We start from the raw sequence: 25,366 nt of genomic DNA, 5'->3' as shown, positions 1-25,366 counted from the left end.
TCTTGTGTGTGAATGTTACTCTAAACACCGACATTATTCTAAACCACAATAATAATACTCAAGGGAAAACACTGATATAGATGAAAAAATACACTTGTGGTAACAATAGATCACAAAAAAAAAATGTTCATATAGTTTTGCACAAAACAGTTCAAACTGGGCCGTTTGGAAGCATGTAAACACATGCAGTCAGTCCTTTATAACTGTGAAATGAAGTATAAACAGGATGTGAATGTATGTATCTGTGTTTTTGAAGAAGACTGGGTTAGCAGAGGCAGTTATTGCCTCATTATTATTTTACCTATAATTTCTTATTGTTGCTTTTACTGTTGTTATGGTGATATTGCAATATTAGAAATTACCGTATATGTATGATTTCCCTGGAACATTATATATCAAGTCTACATAAGTTAGATATCACATTCTCATATTACTTTGCATGAGGGCTGTGCTGTGCTTTAATATAAGCTATTTAACCATTTTATTATTTTAATCCTAAAAAAACCTGGGGGAAAACAACAGAAGTTGTATTGATTCATTTGGAAATACATTAAATTGTATTTCTGTGCTATTACTGTATTTTAAATCTTAATATCATGGGGTATCTGTTCGAATATTACTTAGTATTTTAATCATACAATTGACAGCTAAAAGCTCACATTTGTATTTAGGATTTTAAGAAACACGTACAGTTTGCTTTCAATTCTGGTTCAAGTTCTTTAAAGTCCTTTTTTACTGTTAAATGTACTTTAGTGCTTGACTAGCTGGTTGGCTGAATGATTGTTATTTCTTTATATTAATTGGTTATAAAATAGGCCATGTACTTAGGCCACATGTTTATTTTCCCCAGTGAAATAAACAGACATGTCTTATGAAAACATCAAACATCCTGATTTCTCTTGGGTTTGAGAGCATTGGCTATATGTTTTGTATTACACAACACCTGTACTCTTTCACTATATAGTAGAATGGTTAAGGTTTAAAATTATTTTCAATAATGTTTATTTTATTACTGGAAATTTAACAACAGGTTTAAACAGTGATGAGGGATTATCTCTAAGATCAAGACTAAGTTGAAGTCTCTCTTTTTAGTATTTAGTGAATTATTTAGAACAATTCATTTTAAATTATTTTCCCAGCAGATCTAATCCACTTGTGCATTAATGAGGCACAGGTGTCAGGCACCCAGGGAGCACATGAGGAGGAGACAAGTTTTAGGTTGTTTGCTGCTTGTCTGTTTCCAGATGAAGTCTGTTATTGAATACAGTAGTATCACTAGGTTATTATGAGCTGATATAAGCTTTTAGATTTGCCTGTTTTTATTGATGGTGATATCATGTGCAAGGAAGTCAGCTGAATAGGAGAACAACTAGTAGCATATTTCCTTTCTGATAAACTGCATTTGAAGAAATCCCAGTTGCAGGGAGTTGTAAAAATGCAGTATGCTATCTTTGTATGCACCTATTTTCTTTAATGCTGTATGTCATATTGCACAGGTTTAGATGTACTCTAAAGTATTTATACAAAGTTTAAGAATATCAGAGACATTGCTGTGTGCTTGAATAAAACTTTCACAGATCTGAATACTTATGCAGTCAACATATTTCAGGTTTTTTTCTCTACACCAGGTACTTGTGGTATTTTCTGAACTTAGTCAGTTTGCGCTTTCAGACCTTGAATAATTAAATTATTTATTAAAATGAGTGTGCATTATTTTGTAATATCACAAAGTGGGGCACCATAAGAAGGATCTACAGTAGATACCTTTGCCAGGCACTCTAACAATCATAATGTAAGTTATCCCATACTTCTATTCGAGATGTAATTGTCTTATCAAACAGTTGACTAATATATCAGTATACATGTCCTGTCCCTTTGTTAATTAACTCCTTGTTCTTTTGACTTTACATCAACTGCAAAACAGCAGAATTAAAAGATAAATTCCAAATTTACAAATTCTCTGATTTCTGCCTAGCTGCATTGTTCAGAACTGAGTTGTTTTTGATTCAGACCAGTGTCTGCTGAGAGCCACGGGATTTATTTTTTTACTTGTAATTGACCTATGTTTGAACTGGGCCTTTAAGAAATGAATGCTATGTAATCTCAATAAAGATTTAAGAAGCAGAATTGCTCATTAAAAGGTTTTGGACTCTCTCATGCAGTCATTTGGAATGTACCTTAGTCTCCTGGGTTTACCAAGAACAGTTACATTGCTATGGTAAGAAAATATTGTGATTGCCCCTTGGACTCCCTTAATTCAATCACTTTGGAGTCCTGAACTCAGTATGACTGAAGGCCGGATCTTCCTTTTCTGTTCCCTGAAAAAAAATCAATGTCATGTTATGGGATGTCTGCAAATAGTACATAAAGGGTTGTGTTTTTAAAATCAATTACAGCACATGATACAGCCCGGGAGATGTTACAAATATTTGACTATTTTCCTTGTGACTTTATTTAGCCTTTTATTTTACTACTGATGCAGTTTTGTAACATAAAAACATACCATTAATGTAATGGTAAATGTATTATCCTGAACCTCTTCAGTCACGATGTAGTGACACTTTATAACAATATATAATCTGTCTTTACATTAAAACTAAGACAGAAGGTTCCCAGGGAATTAAATTTCTTTCTTTTTTTTGTACAAGTGCACAAATGCTTTACTGAGCAACACCCTAAACCTGTCTCATGCAGTCCTAAAAATGTTTCTGATCATTCCTAGAGAAAGGGGGAAAACTGTTCTTTTAATTCAAAGTCAGTTGTCTAGGACCAGACAGGTCAAGCATAAGACATCTGCCAGTTATTTCTGATATTTTCTTCTAGATATTTAAACATCACTGTTTATTATGTAATTTCCCAAACTGTAATCACCAGTTTTGTCTGCATTTTCAACATAAGAATGTACAAATATTACTGGGTGACTTTGGCTCACTCAACCCACAAGGGGAGTATAAGCAAGTACAGACAGGTTCCTGTGATCCACCCATATATAAAGTCTGCAGCTACCAAGTCTGCAATTAAGTAACAGAAGGTTCAGCAGCATTTAGAAGAGAGTTTCATCCCTCACTGACATCTCTGCAAGGCTACAAGTATCTGTAAAGTTGCAGAGGTCACTGTTTCCCTGGACGCCTTAAAACCTATAGTCGAATCTCAACCCTGCCGCAAGCAGGGATGAACTATTTTGAGCCTTGCTGCTTAAGAAATCCCAGTCATAATTGATCAGTGATGTTGATCCAGACTGAAACATGCAATGATGGGACACATTCTGCACTATTTAAGTACTTGAAATGGGTTGAGACACCTTTTAATGAAACCAAACCATCCTAGTTAAGAGAAGACAGGAGGATGAGATGAATTAAAACTTTTTTAAAATCGTGTCATACACCTAAGTTTTCATTCAGCATTTCTTAGACTTTTTCTAAGCCCAGGTTACATTATACAGTAGCTTCCATAGTATTCATCCCATTTGGACCTTGTCTTATTACAATATGGAATCATAATGTATTTAATTGACATTTTTTGGCATTGCTTGACGCAAAACACTGTAATGTTACACTGAAAACAAAATTCTACAGATCCTCCTGAATTAGAAATAGAAAACATAAAATCACTGATTGCAACACCTGCGATTTGAACCAAAAACCATCCAGTTACTTGTCCATAACCTTCTCTGATTAATTATAAGTAATTCATTCAGTGTTATAATAGCTATGTATGAGGAATGTTTAAAAAAGTGTAAATTAGGGACAATGCTGAATATGACTGAATATATATTTAATATTTGGTTGAAAGCTGCATTTGTCCAGCAAATCACCCAGGCTCTGGTGTTACTCACGTATTTATTTTAAGGCAAACAGAATTTGTTTTAAGGCAATTTAAAAAACTCACATACAATCTCTTCCACTTACATATGGTGTAAAAGAACATTTAGAAGCTATTCGTAAATTTCGAGTTCGAAAGATAAAAGTAGTTTTGAAGTGACTGAACCAGCACATTTCTCTGGGAACTAGAGCACAAATATAAAATTTGAATGTGGAATGGCTAAGATTTTGTTACAGCCACCTTGCATTAAGACAATGCCACCAATTTGGAAAACTAAAAAAAAAATTATACCAGCCTTTGTCATTATTTGTAACTGTGTTGTCTTTGTTCTCCCTTTTCCCTAGAAAAGAATGGGATGAATTATTTTTAAACTGTAATTACCTGGCTAGAATCCGACAGAAGGGGATTAATGGGCAGCTGAGGAGCAGCAGGTTCCGCAGTGTTTGCTGGAAGGTAAGAAGGGAAACATATTCATAGAAAAATGCTTTGGTGTGTTGTGAATCTGAATTTATAGAAACAACAGATTTGTGATGTAGCTCTTTTTGTATGGGTTGTCAGCATAGCCAGAATAAGGCACAAAGGCACAGAAAAGATTTATTTTAAATCCATCCAATGTTTTATTTTTCCCTTCCTATTTCAAATTTATTATTATTGAGCATGCAGATTATTTTTGTGCTTGGATTTAATAGGAGAGCGTGAAAGGAGGGAGAGATGGATGGATGAATGAATAAATCTTGATGTTTCTTGAGTCTGGTTCAAGTTCAGATTTTAGACAAAACATGTTCAAAACTTAAAAAGGGGCACAACCTTTAAATATAAGTGTTGGCAAGGATTTGACCTTTGTATTGGAAGTAGTGTAAGACTTGAAATCAGTTGCCTTTTATTTTTTTCTCTTTCTGGACAATTCTTTTCCTATTATTCCTTGAGTACATTTCCTGTGTTTCATGTTCCATGTTCAGATAAACCACTCCTGCTACATGGTAGCTTTTTTAATAAAAGGGGTCACAGGACATTGCACCTGCTTTTAATCAGTTTAGATGTGCATGCAAGTTAGCTACTACAACTTATGTGTACTTTATAGTACAGAGTTTCTGTGCTTTTTGTTGTCCTGATTGCTTCTGTCTATCTACTTCATTTTGAATATGTTTGTAAGAATTTAGCATATTGAATTTGCCCAGTAATGTATGTGTGTAAGGCTTTACTTCTTTCTAGGGTTTGGGAAAATGGCATTTTTTTGTGTGCCGTATCTATAGCTTGAATATTCCTAAAGGACTTATTAATCTATCTCCATTTAACCTTTGTACCAGATCTAATTTGGCTCCAATGTTTGTAGGAAAGTGGATTTTTAAGATCAGATAAGATTTTTAAATTTTAAAATTTTAAACATAGGATGAAATGTAATAAACTAGAACAAAATCCCTAGGTCCAGTGGTCTCCTTGGGCCATCCTCCTCCAATGGCCATCCTTGGTCTGTGTTTACATGTATCTGTGAGTATCTCTTAACCTTGGTGTTGAAATACTATACGTGTTTCTACAGTATATGGTTAGAATCAGTCCAATAAAAGGGAGTATACAGAATATGGAATTATGGAATTATAGATGTTATTTTACAGTAATGTGGGTCTTAGAAATACCTGCTTTAGGTTTAACAGTATGTACTGTAGTTGACAAGAGCCACTGCAACTTAAAAAATGTAAGGCCTTGAGAGGTCTTCAGGTAGTGCTGTACTGTCCTGTCCAAAAGGATCTGTCCAGAGAGAAGCCATTATAACAGCATTGTCAGATACAGAAACTCCAAAAGATTTCAGCTTAGTTAAAAAAAACTTGGAAACTGCATTAATTTAAAATAGTTATTCCAAAGTGAGAAAAAATACTCCCTCACAGATGGTGCATAAATCGTCAAGTAATTAAAATAATCTTTCACAAATACAGAATATTCTCCATAGACCCGTTGGCAATCAGAAAGAATGCACAGGTTCCAAGGTTCTGTTCAAGGGCACGGCGACCAGGATGCAAAGAAGTGGATGCATTTTCATTTCTGTTTGTGAGGCCTGCTGTAAAAAGCCTGCCTTTCCATTTCCTCTTTACCCCCAACTCATTGATACCATTAAATCCCTCTTTAGAGGGGTAATGGGGCTTTTCATTTCATTTAAAATGGTTCATCTTTACCTATTATCTGTCAGACCTAGACAAAGTTAACAATTTTAGTGTTACTTGCAACCTGCAACATTTCACAGATTATAATAATTAAAAAATATTATTGTAGATTGATAGCACACTAAATTGGCACATTAGACAAGGTTGCAGAACACTCAGTATTGAGGGTTTTTTTTTCTTAAAAGTTTGCCCAAGCTTTAAACTGTTCAATTTTTCCGATATGCGTTTGCAGGATTTCCCTCACTTCAAATGTATTTATTTTTTCTAGGCACTATAATGTTAGCTAATAGAATCAAATGGATTTTCTTTAACATTGGGACAATGTCACATTTAGCAACATCAGTATTTTCTTGGCAGCAAATCAGTTGCTAGACAAAGCACAAAGGGAAAAAAACTCGACGCACATATGTTTGGACAAAATAGGATGTGCTTTGTTGAAGTTTTATTTTTCAGAAAGAAAAAGATTCTGCGTTGAATCTGGATTTAATTTCTACAGCTTCAAAATAACTTGTCAAGCTTTTGAAGAGTTCTTGCAGTTTTTCAGATAAATCTAAGACTTACTGTTAAAATAGTTTAAAGGTATTTTAAAAATAAGATGGAACGTGGTGTGCTACAAATCCCTGAGTGATCACCTGACAGGATACTGACAAAACCTTTAGGCTTTTCAATGTCATTAAATGGTTTAGTATAAACCATTGTAATGTAACAAGCTGTCTGTATATCATTTACACAGTTTATTACATTTGTCTTTTAATGTTTTATGTTTGCAAAAAAGATCCACACTCAACACCAATTGTCAGATTTAGGTTTATGGTGACAGGCAGTGTGCAAGAAAGTGGAAACACCTGGGCAAATTAGGGACCCCAAATATGTTTAAATGGCTACCACACAGTTGTGATTCATGCATTAATTAAAGAAATAACATCCCAGTGTGCTTAGGGTCATGTACTGTATATAAATGCTGGTGGCAATCATAGGCCTGGTTGCCTGTAATTATATCTAGCATGGCAACAAGAGGTTAAAGTTGTCTCCTCTACAAACAGTGACTCCCATCGTGTTCGTTTGTACCAATCTGTGCCATTGAATGTAACGTTAATGCTGTTTTCATTTATAAGATATAACACTTTCTTTTTTGGGAGTGAGATGTAACTTCTTTACAATGCTTCAAGAGAAATGAATCGATCTTATTCATGTGTACTATATTTCTGCTAGTTTGTGCCATTGAAAGTCGAATTTGTGCTAATTTGATTTCTGTGCTATATTTTGTTTATTTTTTTCGGGGTGGGACATGACTTAGCTCCACTACAACAGCCTAGGAGAACCAAACTGGTCTTATTTATTTGTACTATGTTTGTGATTGTGTTTGCTGTTAAAAGGTAGAGTTCATGCAGCTTATTTTCTTGAGTTATAGCGCATTCTTTTTTGGGCAATGCCAGCCCTACTCAGCCCTACAGCAGCTCTCATTCATTTATGCTATGTTTGTGCCACCAAAAACCAATTGGAAAATATCTGATGAGATTGGTTGGAGACAACGAGATACTTGCTTGCATTCATTAGCAGGAATTGTTCTTCAGAAAAGAAGTACATTTCATTCACTTTACAGATGAAATAACAGTGACTCCGTTATTTTTCGTTAGCTCTAAATGAGTTCTGATCCTTTTGACTTTTTTATGCAAGTCCCAACCTTTTTTTTATTTGTCATATTTTGGTTTCGTTAGGAAAAACAATGCCATTTGTTAACTCTTACAGCTAAACAATGGGAGTTGATATGACTTTCAATGACATAGGGAACATTTTGCACAGTATATGTACTTTTGTACATTATATGTCCTTACATGAACAGGCATGGGCTGCATCCTTGATGATGATGTGGGAGCTTTCGATTCACTGTTTGATCTACATCCCCACTTTCACCTAGATATATTTTTTTACTGTAAGAACTTTATATATAACTTTATTTAAGTAAACAACTTGGTAGTTTTTTCTAAATGTTTGTAAATACTGGTTAGTGCTCAGTTTGGAATAAAATGCTGTTTTTTTGTACAGATCTAGCCATTCAAAATGCATGGTAAAAAAGAGGAGCATAACATCGCTGAACATCATAAACAATATTAATTTAGGAATATAAATATATCATACAATCTGTATATGGATGGTTGTGGTAGTTTAAATAAAAAATACACAACAGTATTCCACTTTCTTCATAAACATTTTATGCATCAAAGTCAGTTACTCGATCACTTACTGTGGTTATTTTGGAAAAGTTTTAACGTGTTCGTTCTGACTATTTTAAGTTTGTATATTTTATAAAAAGCTATAATGTTTTAACCTTTTCTATGAATACTTCAGCTCGATATCGTAGTAAAAAAAGTGTCATTTTTATAATCCACTTAATAGGGAATATAATATGGAATTATCTTTCTAAAGAATTTTAAAATTATATTAATTTAAGGATCCAATATATTTATATAGCTCAAAGTATTACCATATTCCAACATTTTGCCTGCCCTTTTCAGCTACAACTTAAGATGCCGAGTGGCACATTGACATAATGGCTTTGGAGTATGACCCACATGCTGGAAGCAGAGGTTCGAATCCTGCTTAGGGCATGAGTTTTACTTGTTCAAAGTGAAATTATTTATTAATAACAACTGATAATTTCAACCTGCTTGTATTTTTAAATTGTATTTTGTTTGGGGTGATTTGTCACTGTTTTCTCAACCTTAAATTTCTTATTAAACATATATTTTTGGAGACAGGGTGTTTCAAAAATTAAAGAGAGTGATCTCTCTTTAATTTTTGAAACTCCCTCGGTATTTACTGTTTTTACACAAATAAGAATAAGCTAAATATGCAAAGCTTTTCACAGGTAGAAAGATATTCTGTGCTCAGTAGCTCTTTCACCACAGTACACATTATGTTACATTTTTGTTACAATCATCAGTTGAAGCATTCTGAAGTCTGTCAAAATCGTAAAAAATGTAGCCAAATAGTGTAGGTGAGATTGCTATCTGTCCTTGATAAGGCAGTTAGAAAATAGATAGACTGATGGATTTACACTTGTTAAAACATTCAAATTTGAATGCGATATGGAAGATATTATTAATAATATCTTGGACGATCTGTAAGCTGAAGTGTTATAGAAGAGACACATTGAGTTATTTTTTCTTTCCAGCTTGGAATGAACTTTTATGTATTCCATTGCAGCCACTTCATGTAACGCAGCTCCATACCTCTTTAACAAACATCTTATTTGTCACAAAGGCGAGGAGTGTTACACCCACTGTTTGTTATGTAGAATAGAGGGTTTCACCTGGGGGATGGGGATGGAAAACATTCACGTAGCGTTATACTGGGGACCCCACCCTGGACAGACAAAGTTGATAAAAGTGTTAAAAATTCAAAGGGGCGCCTGTGGCAGAGTTCAGAGCAGTTTAAATTACTGAGAAGCTAGAGACAGCAGCAGCACCTGTGTCGATATTAGTGTTTTTTTAAAAATATATATAATAATAATCGCAAGTGCAAAGATATTTTGCATAACAAAACCGTGAAAGAAGCAGACCTTAAATATATATCGGGTTTCTCCATAGGTGTTTGAACAGTTCCATGAAATAAACTTCAGTACAGTCAGGCAGACAGATTTTAAATTCCTCATGCAAAATCCGCTCTTTAACGTTTGTCAAAATCAGTTTCTTTGCAATCAGTACATTACTTCCCAAAATATACTGTACCTTTTTCTCTCATCCAAACAAACGTTTGATTTTTTTAATATATAATATTATAATATTGATATATATAGTATGTAATATTTTTCTTGATACAAATTTAAAGTTAAATGACTCGTTGCTGAAATGTGTACAAAATATAGATGTTCTAAACCAGTGAAAGAGGCACATCGTATTTGCAACAAGCTTTAATAGCAAACTGTTTCTACGTATGCGGCTATGTAAGAAATATAACCAAAAGAATCGCTATAAAGGTTAAATGCCAAACTGAAAAGATGAGACCCGAAGTGTCTGCTCTGTAACTCTTCAGTTTACAACCCTTGCAACCCTTCTGTCTTCACTGTTACGGTGTGGTTTCAACATATTGATAAGCTGTAGTCCGCTTCCTGGCAATTGTAAAAACCCTTCTTCCCTCCTTTGTTTAACATGAAGAATTCAGAACCTTAATCATAATAACATCACTTACAGTAATTCATCCAGATATACAGATGCAGCCATTCAAAATGCGCGGGTGATACTGCATTATTTTCCGGTGTGCTTTACACAGTCTACCGCGAGTTACCGGTAAATACCACTAGTTACCGTAAATAATTCTCCTATAATACCGCAAGCAAAATAATTTCCGCAAGGTGGAGCTAATAAAGCTCAACCTCTCATGTTTGAGCTGTCACCATCAAAGTCTTTAACGAAGATATTACTAATAGTATTAATAATGAATTACCTTGGACAAGCTGTAAACTCAGAGTATTGCCCTGGTCCACATTATTTTTTTCATTGACTGTCTTTGTAAAAGTAACACCACAGTATTTCACAATCACGCATTTGTTTCCAATCATGCAAAGTACAGTAATATTTTAGAATCGATTCACCATGCCTTTCACATGCTCATAAAAGAGATTGATTTAGGAACATAAACATATTACCGTATGCAAACTGTACAGTATACAGTATGTATATGTATATTTAATGTCTTAACTGTGCCCGTTTAAGTATTGAATATTTATATGGAATTTTACACTGAAGGGAAATCTTAGTGCCTGAGCACTGCAATGCGTGTGAAGGCCATAAACGATATTAATTTTGGAACTTAAACATACAGTATATGGCTGGTCTCCGTACTTTAAAGAAAACATACACACCAGTATTCCATTTCTCCCTAAACATTTTAAGCATCGAAGTCTTTAACGTGATACCGGAGTCAACAAGCATACTTTTAGAATTTGATTAAAAGGGAATATAATGTGGAATCGCATATCTAAAGAAATTAATAATGATATAATTATATTCATGTTGCAAAAAAACTGCAATGGACATAAAAACTCCCTTGCTTTTAAGGGAGCGTTCCATAATTTCCAACTATAAAATTTATTTAAACTGCGACACTTATCATTCAACCAGAGCTCGAAATATCACAAAGATCCTCTAGAGCACAACAAGGAATGTATTAAAAGTATACTAGTGACAAACTAGTATACTTTAGATTTTTTTTTCTGAACCGGGGAAAATCTAATCATGTTTCTCTATAACAATAATAAAAACATTATTTTACATATCACCTTTATGTGATATCACCTTAAGGACAGCACATACAAGGGTTAATTGCACAATGGACCGCGCAAAGAAATTTAAAATAGTCTTCTTTAGGTGTGAGGGCAGGAGTGGATCGCAGCAGGCATAATCAAAACAAAACAAAGAACAGGACAGGTGAGACGTTTATCCGGAGAGCGAGTGATCAGAAAAAGGAACAGCTGTTACGCCCAGGTTTAACGCTCTCTCTCTGCTGAATGAATAAAAGCATTTTATTAAAAACGCGTTTGCGTTTGTCTGGGTATTTACTTTGTAATCTGTGGTTTACATCTACTGTATTGCTTTGAGATGCCACTTTTAAAGGTGATATGTAAAATAAGGTTTTTTTATTATTGTTATAGAGAAACATGATCAGATTTTCCCTGGTTCAGAAAAAAGACGATTAAAATCTGTAATCTTTCATCTTGTATGTCATTGGAAAATGCAAGAAGTTTCTGCTTTGTGTAAGGATGGTATCAAAAAGTAATATAAGTGGTGAGAAAGCTGTGCTCCTCAAAGCGCTTTACATAAAAACAACAGCAATAGTGTTAAGCTGGGCAAACGATTTTTTAATAGAAATAAAAAATGAGATATAATGATGTTCCGCTAAGACATTAACGAGTACAACCCCCCTCTCTGCGGGAGTGCTGGCTGTGACGAATTAAACCAGTTTCACAGGTATTTTCAAAGTAGAAGGGGGCGAGATTTCCTGCGAAAGACACCTCCCCCTCCAAAACCAAGGAAGTTCAGTACTTACTAGTTAAGAAAGCTAGACTCCTCAATGAAATCGCTTTAACATGCTAATGCGTTGGTGTATCAGTCCGGGCGTGGCAAGCTTCTAATGTCAACTCGACTCGATTGGAAGACAATGAACATATTCTAGCCCTAAATGAATTAATAGCAAACATGGTTTACATAAAATACATTTTTCCAAGAAAGTTTATAATAAAATGATCTATAGTTGAAATCTGAGCCTAAATAAAAAGAAAAGGCATTTTCAGAGAGCAATCACGCTGTGTTTATGTTGCAAAAGCGATTAGGTTTATGAGCAATCTAATTACTTATTCGTTTAAAATGCTATATAAAATAAAGTTTATTATTAATTTGCTGGACAGAGCGGTGAACAGTATTATGGATAAGACAAAGATAACGATCCTGATCAGTTTAGAAATCTGTGTACGCTATAAGGTTTTTACTTCTTAAACTTTTAAAATACACATTTCGAATAGAAAGAAATCATCTTCCTGATACAGTATGTATAGCAAACCAGCACGTCTTTTTTCTCCAATCAGAGGGGTTAGACGCTAGGTTAAAAGCAAAGGAGATTGTCTGTTATAGTGGACATAAAAACAAGAGTTCGCTGGCATTATATCCTAGAAGACACAGATCGGCGCTAGACCAGGAGAATGCCCGCAGCATAAAAGAACTAGGGATCGGACAGTTTCCAAGTGCTTGTACAATTGATGGAAATATTCAACTAAATGTGCAAAAGAAATAAAATAATCATTTATTTCTTTATCATGTTGGCTAGGTTTGCTAGTTAGTGGCTGTGTTTCTGCATTGGGTAGCAACGGGTGACTGTTCTCAGGCAGAAGATGTAAACAGCTTAATTTTCGTGTTAAATAATTTTTTAAAATTAAAATTAATTCCATACAGCAATCCCATATTTGGGTACCGTTTCATAAAACTTCATGCTTAAAATGTTTAGGGAGAAATGGAAGACTGATAATGGAATGGAATGGAATGAATGATAAGTGTCGCAGTTTAAATAATTTTCGAAAATTTTAACAGAGCATTATGAATTGGTGGACCTGTACATCTATAATGATAGAACCCTAAAGTGTCTAAGCAGGACATAAATGTTGGTTTACAAAGTATGTAGTCACGAAATGGAGAGGTATGAGAATGTTTGTTGCATTCTTTAGTTTTGGGAAATAGAGTACTGCACTTCATAGAATGTTAATAAAAACAGCCCACAATTATTAGTTCTTTGTATGTGGACTTGGTAAATTTAGCCAATTAACATTCTATAGAAATTGTTGCAACAAAAGGTACAAAATTTCTGGGAACCATTTTAAAAAAGCTTTCAGGAAGAATATGTTTTAGAACCAGACATTACCAGTGAATTTCAAACCAGCAGTTGTGTTCATATGTGTAGAGAATTTTATTTTTATTTTATTGTTGACAGCTTTATCTCGATGTTCTTCCTGAAGACAAAAGTCAATGGATTAACAAGACAAAGGAGCTAAGAGCACAGTATGAAAAAATTAAAGAGACAGTAAGTATGAAACGACAAGAAAGGTAGTATTTACTCGTTATTTTTATTGCACAATAACTGATTGCCTTTATCTTATGCTAGCACATAACCAATCCACGAAAAGCTGCTGGACAGCAAGACTTGGTTGTAAATAATCCGCTGTCTCAGGATGAGGGGGTGAGTGTGAAATCTCTTGTGGTTTGTGGTTTTTACTTACAGTTGTTTTTTGCATCAGGAAAGTCTCAAAGAAAATTAAAAAAGGATGTTTTCTTCTGTGAGGGAATATGCATTTCTAATAAAGGTGTGAAAGTTGAAAACAGTGAATGTAAGAAGGTTTTTAGAATATGATTTTAATTAATCATACTGTATTTGTCATGAAAACATATGCATCAAGACATTTAGGCCCATGTCTTCTTAAATCATCTGCTTTTCTCACAACAATTCAAAATTTCTTAACAATTTAGAAAGTGTAAGGATTATAAATTACTGTTTCAGCCAGTGTAATGACACTGCATTTGTATCTGCCCAATGTATAATGAAACAATTCAGAGCAAACCTAGATCCCACTAATTCACGAGTTATGATATTGTTTCATCATTATTGTTTCTGACAAAAAACGTTCCGTTTTGTTTGGCAATATTACTTGACGGTAGATGTTGAAGTCTGCATTTAACCGCCCATTTCCTCAGATGATTGATTGGGTTAATACACTAGCAGTACACTATGCTTCCCAGACACAAGTAGGATGGAAATTGCCACACATTGCTTTGCCAAAAGTTTACGGAATGACATTAACTTTGGTTTTGCAGTAACTGAGGGTGGAGCACACCTTTTAGTGCAGTGTATTGATGTTGATAGTGGTGACACTAGACTCCTAAAGTTGTCAACCCACATGATTGATCTACTGCAGATGTAGTAATAAAGTTTTATTATACAGATTCCAATGCTTGGTGTTTTTTCACACTGCATCCGTTTGCTTTATTTTAATTAAATGAAATGGAAATGGAATTTCTCAGGAATTGCCACCTCTTGGACTTCCAGTGCCACTTTGCTCTTACCTGTAAAGAACTTTGCCTGGGATGCAGGTTGAACAATATGAATCACATGTCATTACTTTGGCGCTGAGTCATATCACTACCCAACTTTGCCAAAAAGTAGTACACAATCAACTCATTTGGCTAGAAACTGCAGGGATATGGTTACATTAGCAATGTAGGGTCCCCTTAGCAAAACGGTAACTTCTGCAACTTTTCACAAGCTTGCTGCCTTCTCCTGTCTGATATATATCCCATTCTCTTGATTGGGTGCAGAAATCATTTACGGGCTTGATGCTAAGTTATGATGTTGCTTTTATAGGGACAACTGTAATTAGGTTAGGTTCTTCTATAATATCCAAGTTAAATCAGTCATAGATATTATTGTACAGAAACAATCCCTTTCGGCAATCTTGATGTTGGGACATTACATGTGGTTGGTTACGTTTGGGTTGCTTACGAATACATCCTTTAGCTAATATCACCTCTTGAATAGTTCTGGTGAATACATGAACCCCGAGTTCGCTACCAACTTTGTTGTACTATTTCTGTCAGTATCATTCCCAAGACCATATTCATTGCATTCTGATTAGATCTGATGTATGTTTGTGCATTTTATGTATTCACACATTACTTTTTGCAGTGCAATCATGGGAACATGCATTTCGTACCACACTTGTACCTGTGCTCTTTGTCATTTCATATTAGGAAGGTGGAGAAAAGGGAATGTGAACTTCTAACCATTATTTGCAGGCATGCCACAGCCTCTCATTACATTGTACAGGTTAATTGACTTGAACTGCATAATTAATTAATTTGTGAAGAAAATGTGTTGCTTCATTTCATTCTTTTACATCATGTTCATTACTTGCTATAGGTAGTGGATTCAACAAGTACTTGAACAAATGGTATCAAAATGCGTATAGGATCCAGTATATTAATAGTTCCATATTTAAGAAAGTAATTTTTCACATTTTAATAGAAAGTTACTATTTTTTAATACTTTCACATCTAATTATATTGATTCTCTATTGTGGCTTTGGTAGAAGCCAAAGTAAAATATTGTTTTAGTGTAAAACCTGTTATTTCAAGTATGAAGTATTATTTTAAGTATGAAGTAAATATGTTATTTATACATTCATAGTTAGCATTTTCTGTGCAGTGTTGTTGCTTGTGTAAGTAATAAAAATGAAAGATTTTATATTTTTATTGTTTCAATTTCTTCATTAAAACATTTCAGAGCCTTTGGAACAAATTTTTCCAAGATAAAGAACTAAGGGGAATGATTCAACAAGATGTTATGAGAACGTAAGTGCAAAATTACAGTGTTGCTACTGCAGTTACCTTGACCTGAGAAAAATTGTGTAGGAGTATTTAAAAAAAAATTGTAGTAAGTACAATGTTATGTACCTAAGTCCATTAAGTGAGAAAATTAGTTTATCATCTATAAGCTTTTTGATTATAGTTGTGTGTTGTTGTAAGGTTCTTAAATTAAAAAAATCCAGTTTAATTAATGACTAAAATTTAATGTACAGAAGAAGAAAAATGTATATACAGTATGTAGTGGACTAAAATCTGAGCACCAGTGTAAATGCAGGACGGCTAGTATATTGGAAGGAAGGACTTCCAGATAGGTGTTGCTCATGAAAAATGCTGGACAGACCTGGTTGCCTGTAATTATACATGACTGCAAGAATGAGCTCGATTTCCTTGATTGACTTCAATGAGAGTTGGTTGTTGGGACACATCTGGTAGGAGCTTCAGTCACCAAGACCGCTTAACACGAGCAGCTGTGTTCAAGGTGATGTCAGCATGAAACCACATGGAAAAAATATCATCAGCAAAGGGCAAAAGTGGGTGAATGAGAACAGGATCATAATATCAGTGCATTAATTCAAAGTCCAGTTAAAGACAGGTCAGCAACTGCAGTTCAATAGACAGCAAATTTCAACCTGGGACACAAGCTGCCAGTTTTATCAAAAACATTTTATCAAGAGTTTCACAGAGTGGGATACCATAGTCAGGTTGCAGTACACAAAATGTCTCATCATGCCTGGCAGTGCACATTTGCCAAGAGCACAGGTGAAGGACTACAGAGAAGTGGAGAAATGTAATATGGTTTGATGAGTCATCCTTCACCATGTTCCTGACAAATTTAAGAGTGCACATGTGGCGCCAATCTAAAGAACTCTACTGCACTGGTGCTTGATTCCAATAGAGAAGGGTTCTTAATTTTTCTGTGCTCTTTAGGCACATTTTCATGGTGTGGGAATCACTGCAGTGGTAATCACTATGTAATGTATTGAGTGATCGTCTTCAACAAATATAGCAGAGTTTCTTTTTATGCCTGGAATGGCATCTTCCAAATGACAGTACCTCTTTTCAGAGAGCCCATGTTTGATCAGCATTATGTTGGTCATATCTATATCTATGCGTCATGGCTTTCTCAGGCAGACCATATGTGAACCAAATAAAATGTTTAGGGGATATTCTGAAACGATGCCTGAAACAGTGTTTCCATCAATGAAGCATGAGCTGAGTGCCGTTCTCTTGGAAGAATGATCCTACAACCTTCCTGCAAAACCATCAGAATTCAGACGCTGTTTGACTTTTACCACGGCACGTACAGGCCATACTCATTGTATGTGATGAGCCCATTCCCTGTTTAGCCTCTTTACATTGGTTCTTTTTTTTTGTCCACTACCTGTATATTTCCTTAAAAACAATTAAATTAAATTTTAAATGCCTGACATTTAGTGATAGTGAAGCAAAAAATATATAATAGAAAATATTTTTTAAAAACATGCAGAATACATTTAGATTTAACTCTCTGTCCTCATGTGATTTCAGTTTTTTGGTACATATTAAAAAGGCCAAGTAAAATCTGAATACATTTTCTACTCTGCATTAAGAGGTTTGATTCCATTTCATTAAAGAAGAGGGAAACCAAATTGTAAATACAGTATTCTTTTTATAAATACGGTCAAGAGAATATTTTTATGTTCACTTTTAACCTTAGCCTTACAGCACGGTTGATTTTAACTTGGTTTCCTGTTGATAAAGATTGAACACATTTGTATTTAATTTTAAATTATGTTCTGTTATGCTGTCATGGCATTAATTGCTTTTATGGAACAAATGTTCAGGTTTTGTTTATCTAAGTTGAAGAACCAAAATATTTGCTAATAGCACTACAACTCTTAAATAATAACATCTCATTAACAAGTTTTCAATTTAGTTGTATTTTCTTACATTTTCCCTTTAATTTATTTTTGGAAAATGTCAATAATACCTGTGAAGTTATTACATTTAGTTTGCTGCTACACTTATTTTTTTGTTGATTTTTTTCATAAACTTTGAATATACACAATGAAAAATCTAATTAAACATATTTCTGTTATAAACAGCAATTAAATAGTACAAAGTACAGAGTAAAAAATATGGAAAAAAATATATTCTGCCATTAACTGCTTTGATATGTGGCATTTTGAGTAATAAAAAATAAAAAAAGTGTTTTCTGTTTTTGTGAGATACAGTATTTGTGTCAAAGATGTAAAGTAGCAGTTTGTATCATTTATATTTTTCAGCAGCTTTGTTTTTGTTTTTTAATTGTGTAATATGTGCACCATACGTTTGTGTGTTCTTGTTTGTGGTTGGATCGTGTACCGTATTAGTGAATGGCTGCAGCTCAAAGTAGTCAATTGAGAGGCCTATGAGAGATGAATGATCTGGGACATGACTGGGGGATGTCTTGTATTGTATATAGACATACTATACTGCATATACTGTACAAGAGATGCACCTCTCCGAGTCCCTGGGCTGTTTTGCCAGTGTGTGCTGTTCATGCTTCCGACAGTCTGAACGTTTGCTGGATTTGTGATTTATGATAACATACAATAATCTAAACAGAAACAACAGCACATGTATGCATGCAGTGGATTTAAGTTATTTAAAAGGACATGCAGATGGTTCACTGTCTGTTTTAGAATATCCCTGAAACCAGAGCAGTGTACTTTTCTGCTTCACACTTATGGGTATATACTGTAGGCTCTTACACTATGTTACCTGCTATTGCTTTGCTCACAGTTTGCTTACTGTTCTGTATGAAGTTTCATATCCGGAGATCTTCATTTTAATCTGGTTCATACTGTATGTCTCTGGAAATATAGATGAACCAGAAATTGACTTTAATATTTTTAACAAGTATTAGACATCCTGTAATAATTGGATTTCTTTTGCTTGTTTTGTGTTAAAGGTTTCCTGAAATGCAGTATTTCCAGCAGGATGCTGTAAGAAACATGCTTACAGACATTTTGTTCTGTTATGCCCGTGAAAATGAACAATTGTTATATAAGCAGGTAATGAAATCTTACTGTAACACTATTAATTATGAAATTAGTGCAATTTTTTATATTTACCATATATGAAAAGAAAAAAGGAATTATTCCAGCTTTCAGCTGATTTAGTGTATACTTTTGATATTTCTTTTGTCTGATTTCTTTTTGTGAAATTATTGTAAAAAGCTTTTGTAGAAAACACACCTATTTATAATTATCAGTAATAACTTAACAGAGGTTACTTTGAGATACATTTATATTTTCAAGATCAAAGTAGTCATTTAAAATTAAATATTTAATTGCTTTTACCTTCAGTTTATAGCTAAATAAATATCAGACATCCTTTGTTACTTTTAATTTAAAAAAAAACATTTTTGATATTAAAAGCATTTGGGTGTCACTGAAATTGCACTTTTATGTTTTCATGTGGCTTAAATTTTAATTTATAAGAACAGTGCAAGAAGGCCTTTCATTCGGTAAAGTCCAGCTTTACCCATTTAAAGGTGCTTTAAATGTCTTTGGAAAATTAAAACTCATTCTATGGAGCAGTTAAACGCATCCTTCCCACAGTCTTCTTTCCTTTGTTTAACTTTTAGTTTGCCATTAAACAGAGGTTAACTTTTGGTTTGCCATTAAACAGAGGTCTTGGCATTAATGTAGGATAATTGGCTTTGTTTTAAGTAGGAAAGTGTGGTTTTATAGTGTAAGTGACAGAAGCATTCATTATTGTATTTAATTAGTCTTATCTAAATCCTTGCTAGGGCATGCATGAACTGCTGGCTCCCATTGTCTTCATTTTGCATTGTGACCACCAAGCTTTCCAACATGCCAGTGAAACTGCATACCCGAGGCAAGTTCTTTTGACTGATTTTGTCTTTCTTTTGTTTAAATATGACTATTTCTATTTATTGTTTAAGATGAGTAGTTAAAATAGATATGTTTTTTTTATTTTTGTGAATGCCTACGTTTAGTATAAATTAGATGAAGAGTGTTTTGTAGTTTTATCTGTAATATCCTGAATATTAAAAAAATGAATGTAATGTTTACATTCAATTAAAATGAATATGGCTTGTTGGAAAATCTGATGTATTCATTCTTTTCTTTCATAATGTGGTTCTAATAATGAGATGCTCTAACATTTATTATAGGTTATGCAAAGATAGAACCTTCTAATACAGTGTTGGTTTTATTTTACAGTGAAGAAATGAAATCGCTACTAAACCCTGCATTTCATGAACATGATGCCTAGTAAGTACAATACAACAAAAAACAAAGAGACTTTTAATGCATGTTAGGTTTCCATGCTTACTACTTGGATATGTGATAGTGGTTAACACCTGCATCTTGTTTTTCTCCATAGTTTCAATAATATTTTGGATCTTCTGTATAAAATGTTAGCTGATTTGTGTCTACATAAACCTAAAAAAAAATATTAAATTTTATAACCCATAGCTTTTATAATGCCCATGAGAGGCATTATTTATAGAAAGTAAATGTCTAAAAGATTTTTCATTTTGTTACACAGTAGAAAGTGAATTACAGTAGATTTTGCATTTTACACAAAATATTTTTACACAATTCCGTGTATACAGTACATGGTCGGCAACAAACAATAAATGAAAAAATCAAATAATGCAGGAAATTTCACAAATTCAAATCTGGTGTTGCCAATACTGTACCAGAGCTATGCTATGAGAACTAGTTACAGAGCTTATAGCACGTCTGTACTTCCTTTATCGGTGCTTTCTTTCTTGTGCAGCATCACACTCAATATGGCTTATAAACTGAAAACAAATACGAAGGGGAAACAAAACAAATGCGAAGGAGAAAGCCAAGCAAAGAAAAGTGCTTGATTAGGAGTTAAAAACTGAGAAAATTGTTTTTAAAAAGTTAAAGGGTTGGATAACAGTGATTAGTTTGTATGTATGTCTCGAATGTATCTTTGATTCAGAGACATGACAGCAATGAGAGCTACGCACCAGCTGTTTTTCCTTCATTTTATTATTAATTTGATTTGATCAATTATGTATACTTTACAGCTCTTTATTTGCTATATTACTGTTTTCATAATACTTTAAACTACATATAATACACTTACACTTGATTTTACTTGTTTAAGGGAGGGGAATAGGAGGGTCCAAAGGGCATGTTCTGATTAAACGCAATATGGGGTACAGTATATGCGCTATGTTACGTACCTAACTACAGCGTAAAACGTGAGTCTACTGTTCATCTCAAAATTGTGAACTACCTGCAGTTCTAATTTAATGGCAATTCATCATATTTGTCAATCAGGCTAACCATAACATTTCAGGTATGTTTCTCTTCATTGCCATATTGGAGCAACCATGGTGCCTTGCAAAAGTATTCACCCCCCTTGAACGCTTTTACAATTTATTGTGTTGGAAGCATGATATATTTAAACTGAGAATTTTCCCACTCATCAACACAAAGTACTCTATAATGTCAAAATGGAAAAAAAAATCCAGACATTTTAATAAATTATTTTACAAATAAAAAACAGAAAATAATAGAATGCATAAACATTTACCCCTTTGCTTTGACACACCTTAATTACCCCTGAAGTAACCAACTCTGTTCTCCAAGTCGCATAAATTGAGGTGTTTCACATGATTTCAGAATAAATACATGTTTGTCTGGGAGCTTCCCCACTTAGTGCATTTCCAAGGAAACACTACACCATGAAGACCAAGGAACATTCCAAGCAGATCCGAGACAAGGTTCTTGAAAAATACCAATTAGGGCAAGGATACAAAAATCCAATAAAAGAATCCAATGTTCCAAGGCATTGAATATACCTCGATGCACAGTGAAGTCCATCATTAAAAAGGTGAGAAAATATGGAACAACTGTGAATCTGCCCAGAACTGGTGGTGGCAGCATCATGCTTTGAGGATACTTCTCTACAGCAGGGACTGGAGAACTCATAAAGATAGAAGGAAAAATGGATGAAGCTAAATACAGAAAAATCCTGGAGGAAAACATGCTGCAATTCGCAAGAGCACTGGAACTTGTAAGACCTTCCAACAGGCTAATGATCCAAAACATACAGCTGTAGCCACACTGGAGTGGCTTAGAACCAAAAAGGTTAATGTCCTAGAGTGGCCCTGTCAAAGCCCAGACCTCAATCCAATTGAGCATGTGTGGAATGACTTAAAAATTGCTGTTCACAAACGGTCCCCATCCATCTTGATGGAGTTTGAGCAATTTTGCCAAGAAGAATGGTCAAAAAATTCCAGTGCCAAGATGTGCAATGCTGATAGAGACCTACCCAAAGAGACTCACCGCTGTAGTTGCTGCCAAAGGTGGTCCTATCAAGTATTAACTCTGGAAAGGAGGGTGAATACTTATGCATTCAATTATTTTCTGTTTCAATTGGTAATTAATTTAGTAAAATGTCTGGATTTTTTTTTCACTTTGACATTATAGAGTACTTTGTGTTGATGAGTAGCAAAAATTCTCAGTTAAATACATCATGATTCCATGCTGTAACTCGATAAAATGTGAAAAGCCCAAGGGGGGTAAATACGTTTGCAAGGCACTGTATTCCACTGTTCGTTTTCCTAAACTTTGTCTACTGTTGTGGACAAACATCTTCAATTTCAAACCAAGATCTTAAAATATACAGTTTGTTATTATGTTGCAGTTCATGTCACTCTAGACTCTGGAATTTGCTATAAAGATGTGTTTATATCCAATCCCCTACTTAATAATTCTGTAATTTATCATTGATGGCAGAAACAACAGTGATTAACATTCAGTAACTATGATCCTGTTTGTTGTGCAGTTTTGCACTTCTAGTGAAATCTTACACCAAAGTATTTTCATCCTGTTTTATTTAAAAAAAAATATTGTTCAAAAAGTATTTATTATTAAATGAAAAGTGGTAAATTCTTAATTCAGTTTGTATAATGCATGATCATTAACATTCTTAATGATGTATTTAACCCAGTTCAACTCATTTTAGTGTTGTTCACAGACTGTTAAGTCTTTGTATTGGAAAAGATTTATTTTGATGAGGAATTATTTTTAGAGAAAAAAAACATCATAATCAAAAATATTATTTCAAATCTTTATAGTCAAAGCTTAATTTCACATGGTACTTTTGAGGTAGGCATGAATTGTACTCAATGTTTGGTCAGCTTTGGTTTCTTATAGAGAGTCAGTCATTTCCATTTATAGACCCACTCAACGGCCCTCTCATGCTTTTCTTCAGTGACTCTATTGGAGTAGTATGTCATGAAAGACTTAGAAGATAATAGATGTAAAACTAAATGTCTTGATGCAATGCTGCATCATAACAAAAGTTTTTTTTATATCCTCAGTGCTATGTTCTCACAGCTTATGGAAACAGCTGAACCGTGGTTTTCAACCTTTGAACGTCAGGTTCGAAAGGTAAGTTTTAACTGTCAAAATGGCAAATTTCCTTCCTCCTCAGCAAATTATATCTATTAACAGAAGAGAACATTATCATGCGGTTCCTTTCCTTGATACTGGGGTGGTCATCTTTTTCTTTCCTTTAGCTGAGATTACAAATTGCTGTTAATCTAATAACTAAGATTATTTTTATTACTTAGGGTTATGTATCCAAAGAAACATTAGGCCTTCACTTTATTATTCAATTCCCAAATATTCCAAAGTTCCCAAGATGGAACTGAAAATTCTTAATCACTGGTCACATTATAGGTCTAATTAAGTGATCACATTCTGTCTATATTATCCATGAAAAATGTACATTAATTTAACAGTCAGGGGAGAGTAGAAAAATTTCTTAGACTTCACAGTGGCATGATACTATGTTCCCATAGAATCGTATAATCTCTTGAAACCATCAGTCCATTGTTTTACAGAAAGCCAGCTCTGCAGAGTGCATGTGGTTTGCTATCAGGGTATCAAAGATTGTGCTGGAAAATATGCATTTTATTGTGACGAGAAGTGGGCTACCTAAATGTCTACAGTTACCCAAATTCTACCACCTTCTACTTGCGAATTATGTTTTTGGGCAGGTCACGTGTAATAGATCCCATACAGCAATCTGAGCCCCTACTGGTGTCATTTCAAGTCTTGAGACTTGTGAAAGTGGTGATCATGATCTGAGCTGTATTTTAAGTGTAACAGACATTATAGAATATATTTTAGCATCCTTAGTGGGATGTTGAAACCATCATTAATGCCCAAGGTGAGATGGTTTACTATAATTGTATTATGTTTCTGGAAAAGAGGTGTGATTTATAAGACCACATTTAATATGATTTACAAATATAAAGTTAATATTTTTTAATGATAGTAATGATCATTACAATTTGCAAAAAGTGATTTTAATGAAAAGATTACATTAATGAAACAAACGTAATGTTCAGACAAACAACTTACACTCCTTTTAAAAGTCCATTTTTCATTTTGGGTTTTCATACTGTGGCATTGACATCTTTGGTAGTAAGGCTTAAGAAAACTTGAATTATATTAGAGTTCCGGAACTAAGATCATACTATTTCACATGCAGTCACTATTGAGGTTAAGGTACAGTGAGTTACATATAAAGTTTTATAATGAGTGGTATAAACCTAATGGGATTAGAACATTGAGATTGCTGCCTCAGTATGATTGATAAGATTATACTGAAAGCTAAAAGACATCTTAGTTGAAAGCAGAATTAATGGATAATTGTTCAAGGCTTCTACCAAACTTCTTATCCGCACATCTAACCCATGTAATAGTAAAATGGATTTAAATCATTTTTTGTTAAAGAAAAAGTGGTGTGTTTCATTTTCAAGATTTTGAATGTAATAACTATGCTGGTTTCTTGTTAATCAAAAGTAATATTGTTCATTTGATAGTAATTATTACATTTTCCTGTACCCAGTCTGGGGAGTGGAGTCACTTAAAATGAAAAGTCATCCACATAGATATACTGTATAGCAGGTTTAAAAAAAAAGTAAACAGGAATTTAAGGTAATAAGTGGTTAGCTGTGCTTTTAGTTTTTGTGTTTTGACAGGTTGCTTCCTGGTTGCATAGAAGCAATATTAATGCTGGGGTTCTGTAGGAGTGCATTTTGAGGATCATATTTTACTTCCTGCATCTGCAAAAAAAAACAGACATTTTCTTTCCATGCTCTATTTTTTAACTCTGTTGTAGCCACTCAATCACTGAGGGAATTTGTCTTCCCCATAAATCATTTGTAGACAAAAAACAGTTCACTATACATAAATGGTTGAGACAAATTCAAATCGTTTGTCTTAAGATTTTGTATGTAAAACGTCTGCTTGTATTGAGATTACATCAAGGCCTTTAACATTATAAACTATTAATTATGAACTATAATATAGTTGTTTTATACTTCTCAAAGGATTCAGTTTGTTGAGTTATTCAGATGAAAGACATCTGACCCTTTTATATTCTGTGAAATTGGGAAGCAAACATGAAAATAAATTTGTGCAATATTTTGTA

At 33.9% G+C, this 25,366-nt stretch overlaps 1 protein-coding gene across 7 annotated transcripts in view; it reads left to right on the top strand.

Moving 5' to 3' along the window:
- tbc1d5 (TBC1 domain family, member 5) overlaps window positions 1-25,366 on the top strand; it is a 212,981-nt gene that overhangs the window by 116,249 nt on the left and 71,366 nt on the right. For all 7 annotated transcript variants that reach the window (XM_015357494.2, XM_015357495.2, XM_069195066.1 and 4 more), the window contains 8 exons: window positions 4,167-4,275; window positions 13,458-13,547; window positions 13,629-13,703; window positions 15,801-15,868; window positions 18,816-18,918; window positions 19,659-19,747; window positions 20,095-20,145; window positions 23,244-23,313. In XM_015357494.2, the coding sequence (XP_015212980.2) occupies window positions 4,167-4,275; window positions 13,458-13,547; window positions 13,629-13,703; window positions 15,801-15,868; window positions 18,816-18,918; window positions 19,659-19,747; window positions 20,095-20,145; window positions 23,244-23,313 (655 nt within the window). The remainder of the gene's footprint in view (window positions 1-4,166; window positions 4,276-13,457; window positions 13,548-13,628; window positions 13,704-15,800; window positions 15,869-18,815; window positions 18,919-19,658; window positions 19,748-20,094; window positions 20,146-23,243; window positions 23,314-25,366) is intronic.

This window comes from Lepisosteus oculatus, chromosome 10 (assembly GCF_040954835.1).
Source record: "Lepisosteus oculatus isolate fLepOcu1 chromosome 10, fLepOcu1.hap2, whole genome shotgun sequence".
Lineage (NCBI taxonomy): Eukaryota > Metazoa > Chordata > Actinopteri > Semionotiformes > Lepisosteidae > Lepisosteus > Lepisosteus oculatus.
Note: the sequence above shows the minus strand (reverse complement) of the source record. Positions and strands in the feature narration are given on the sequence as shown.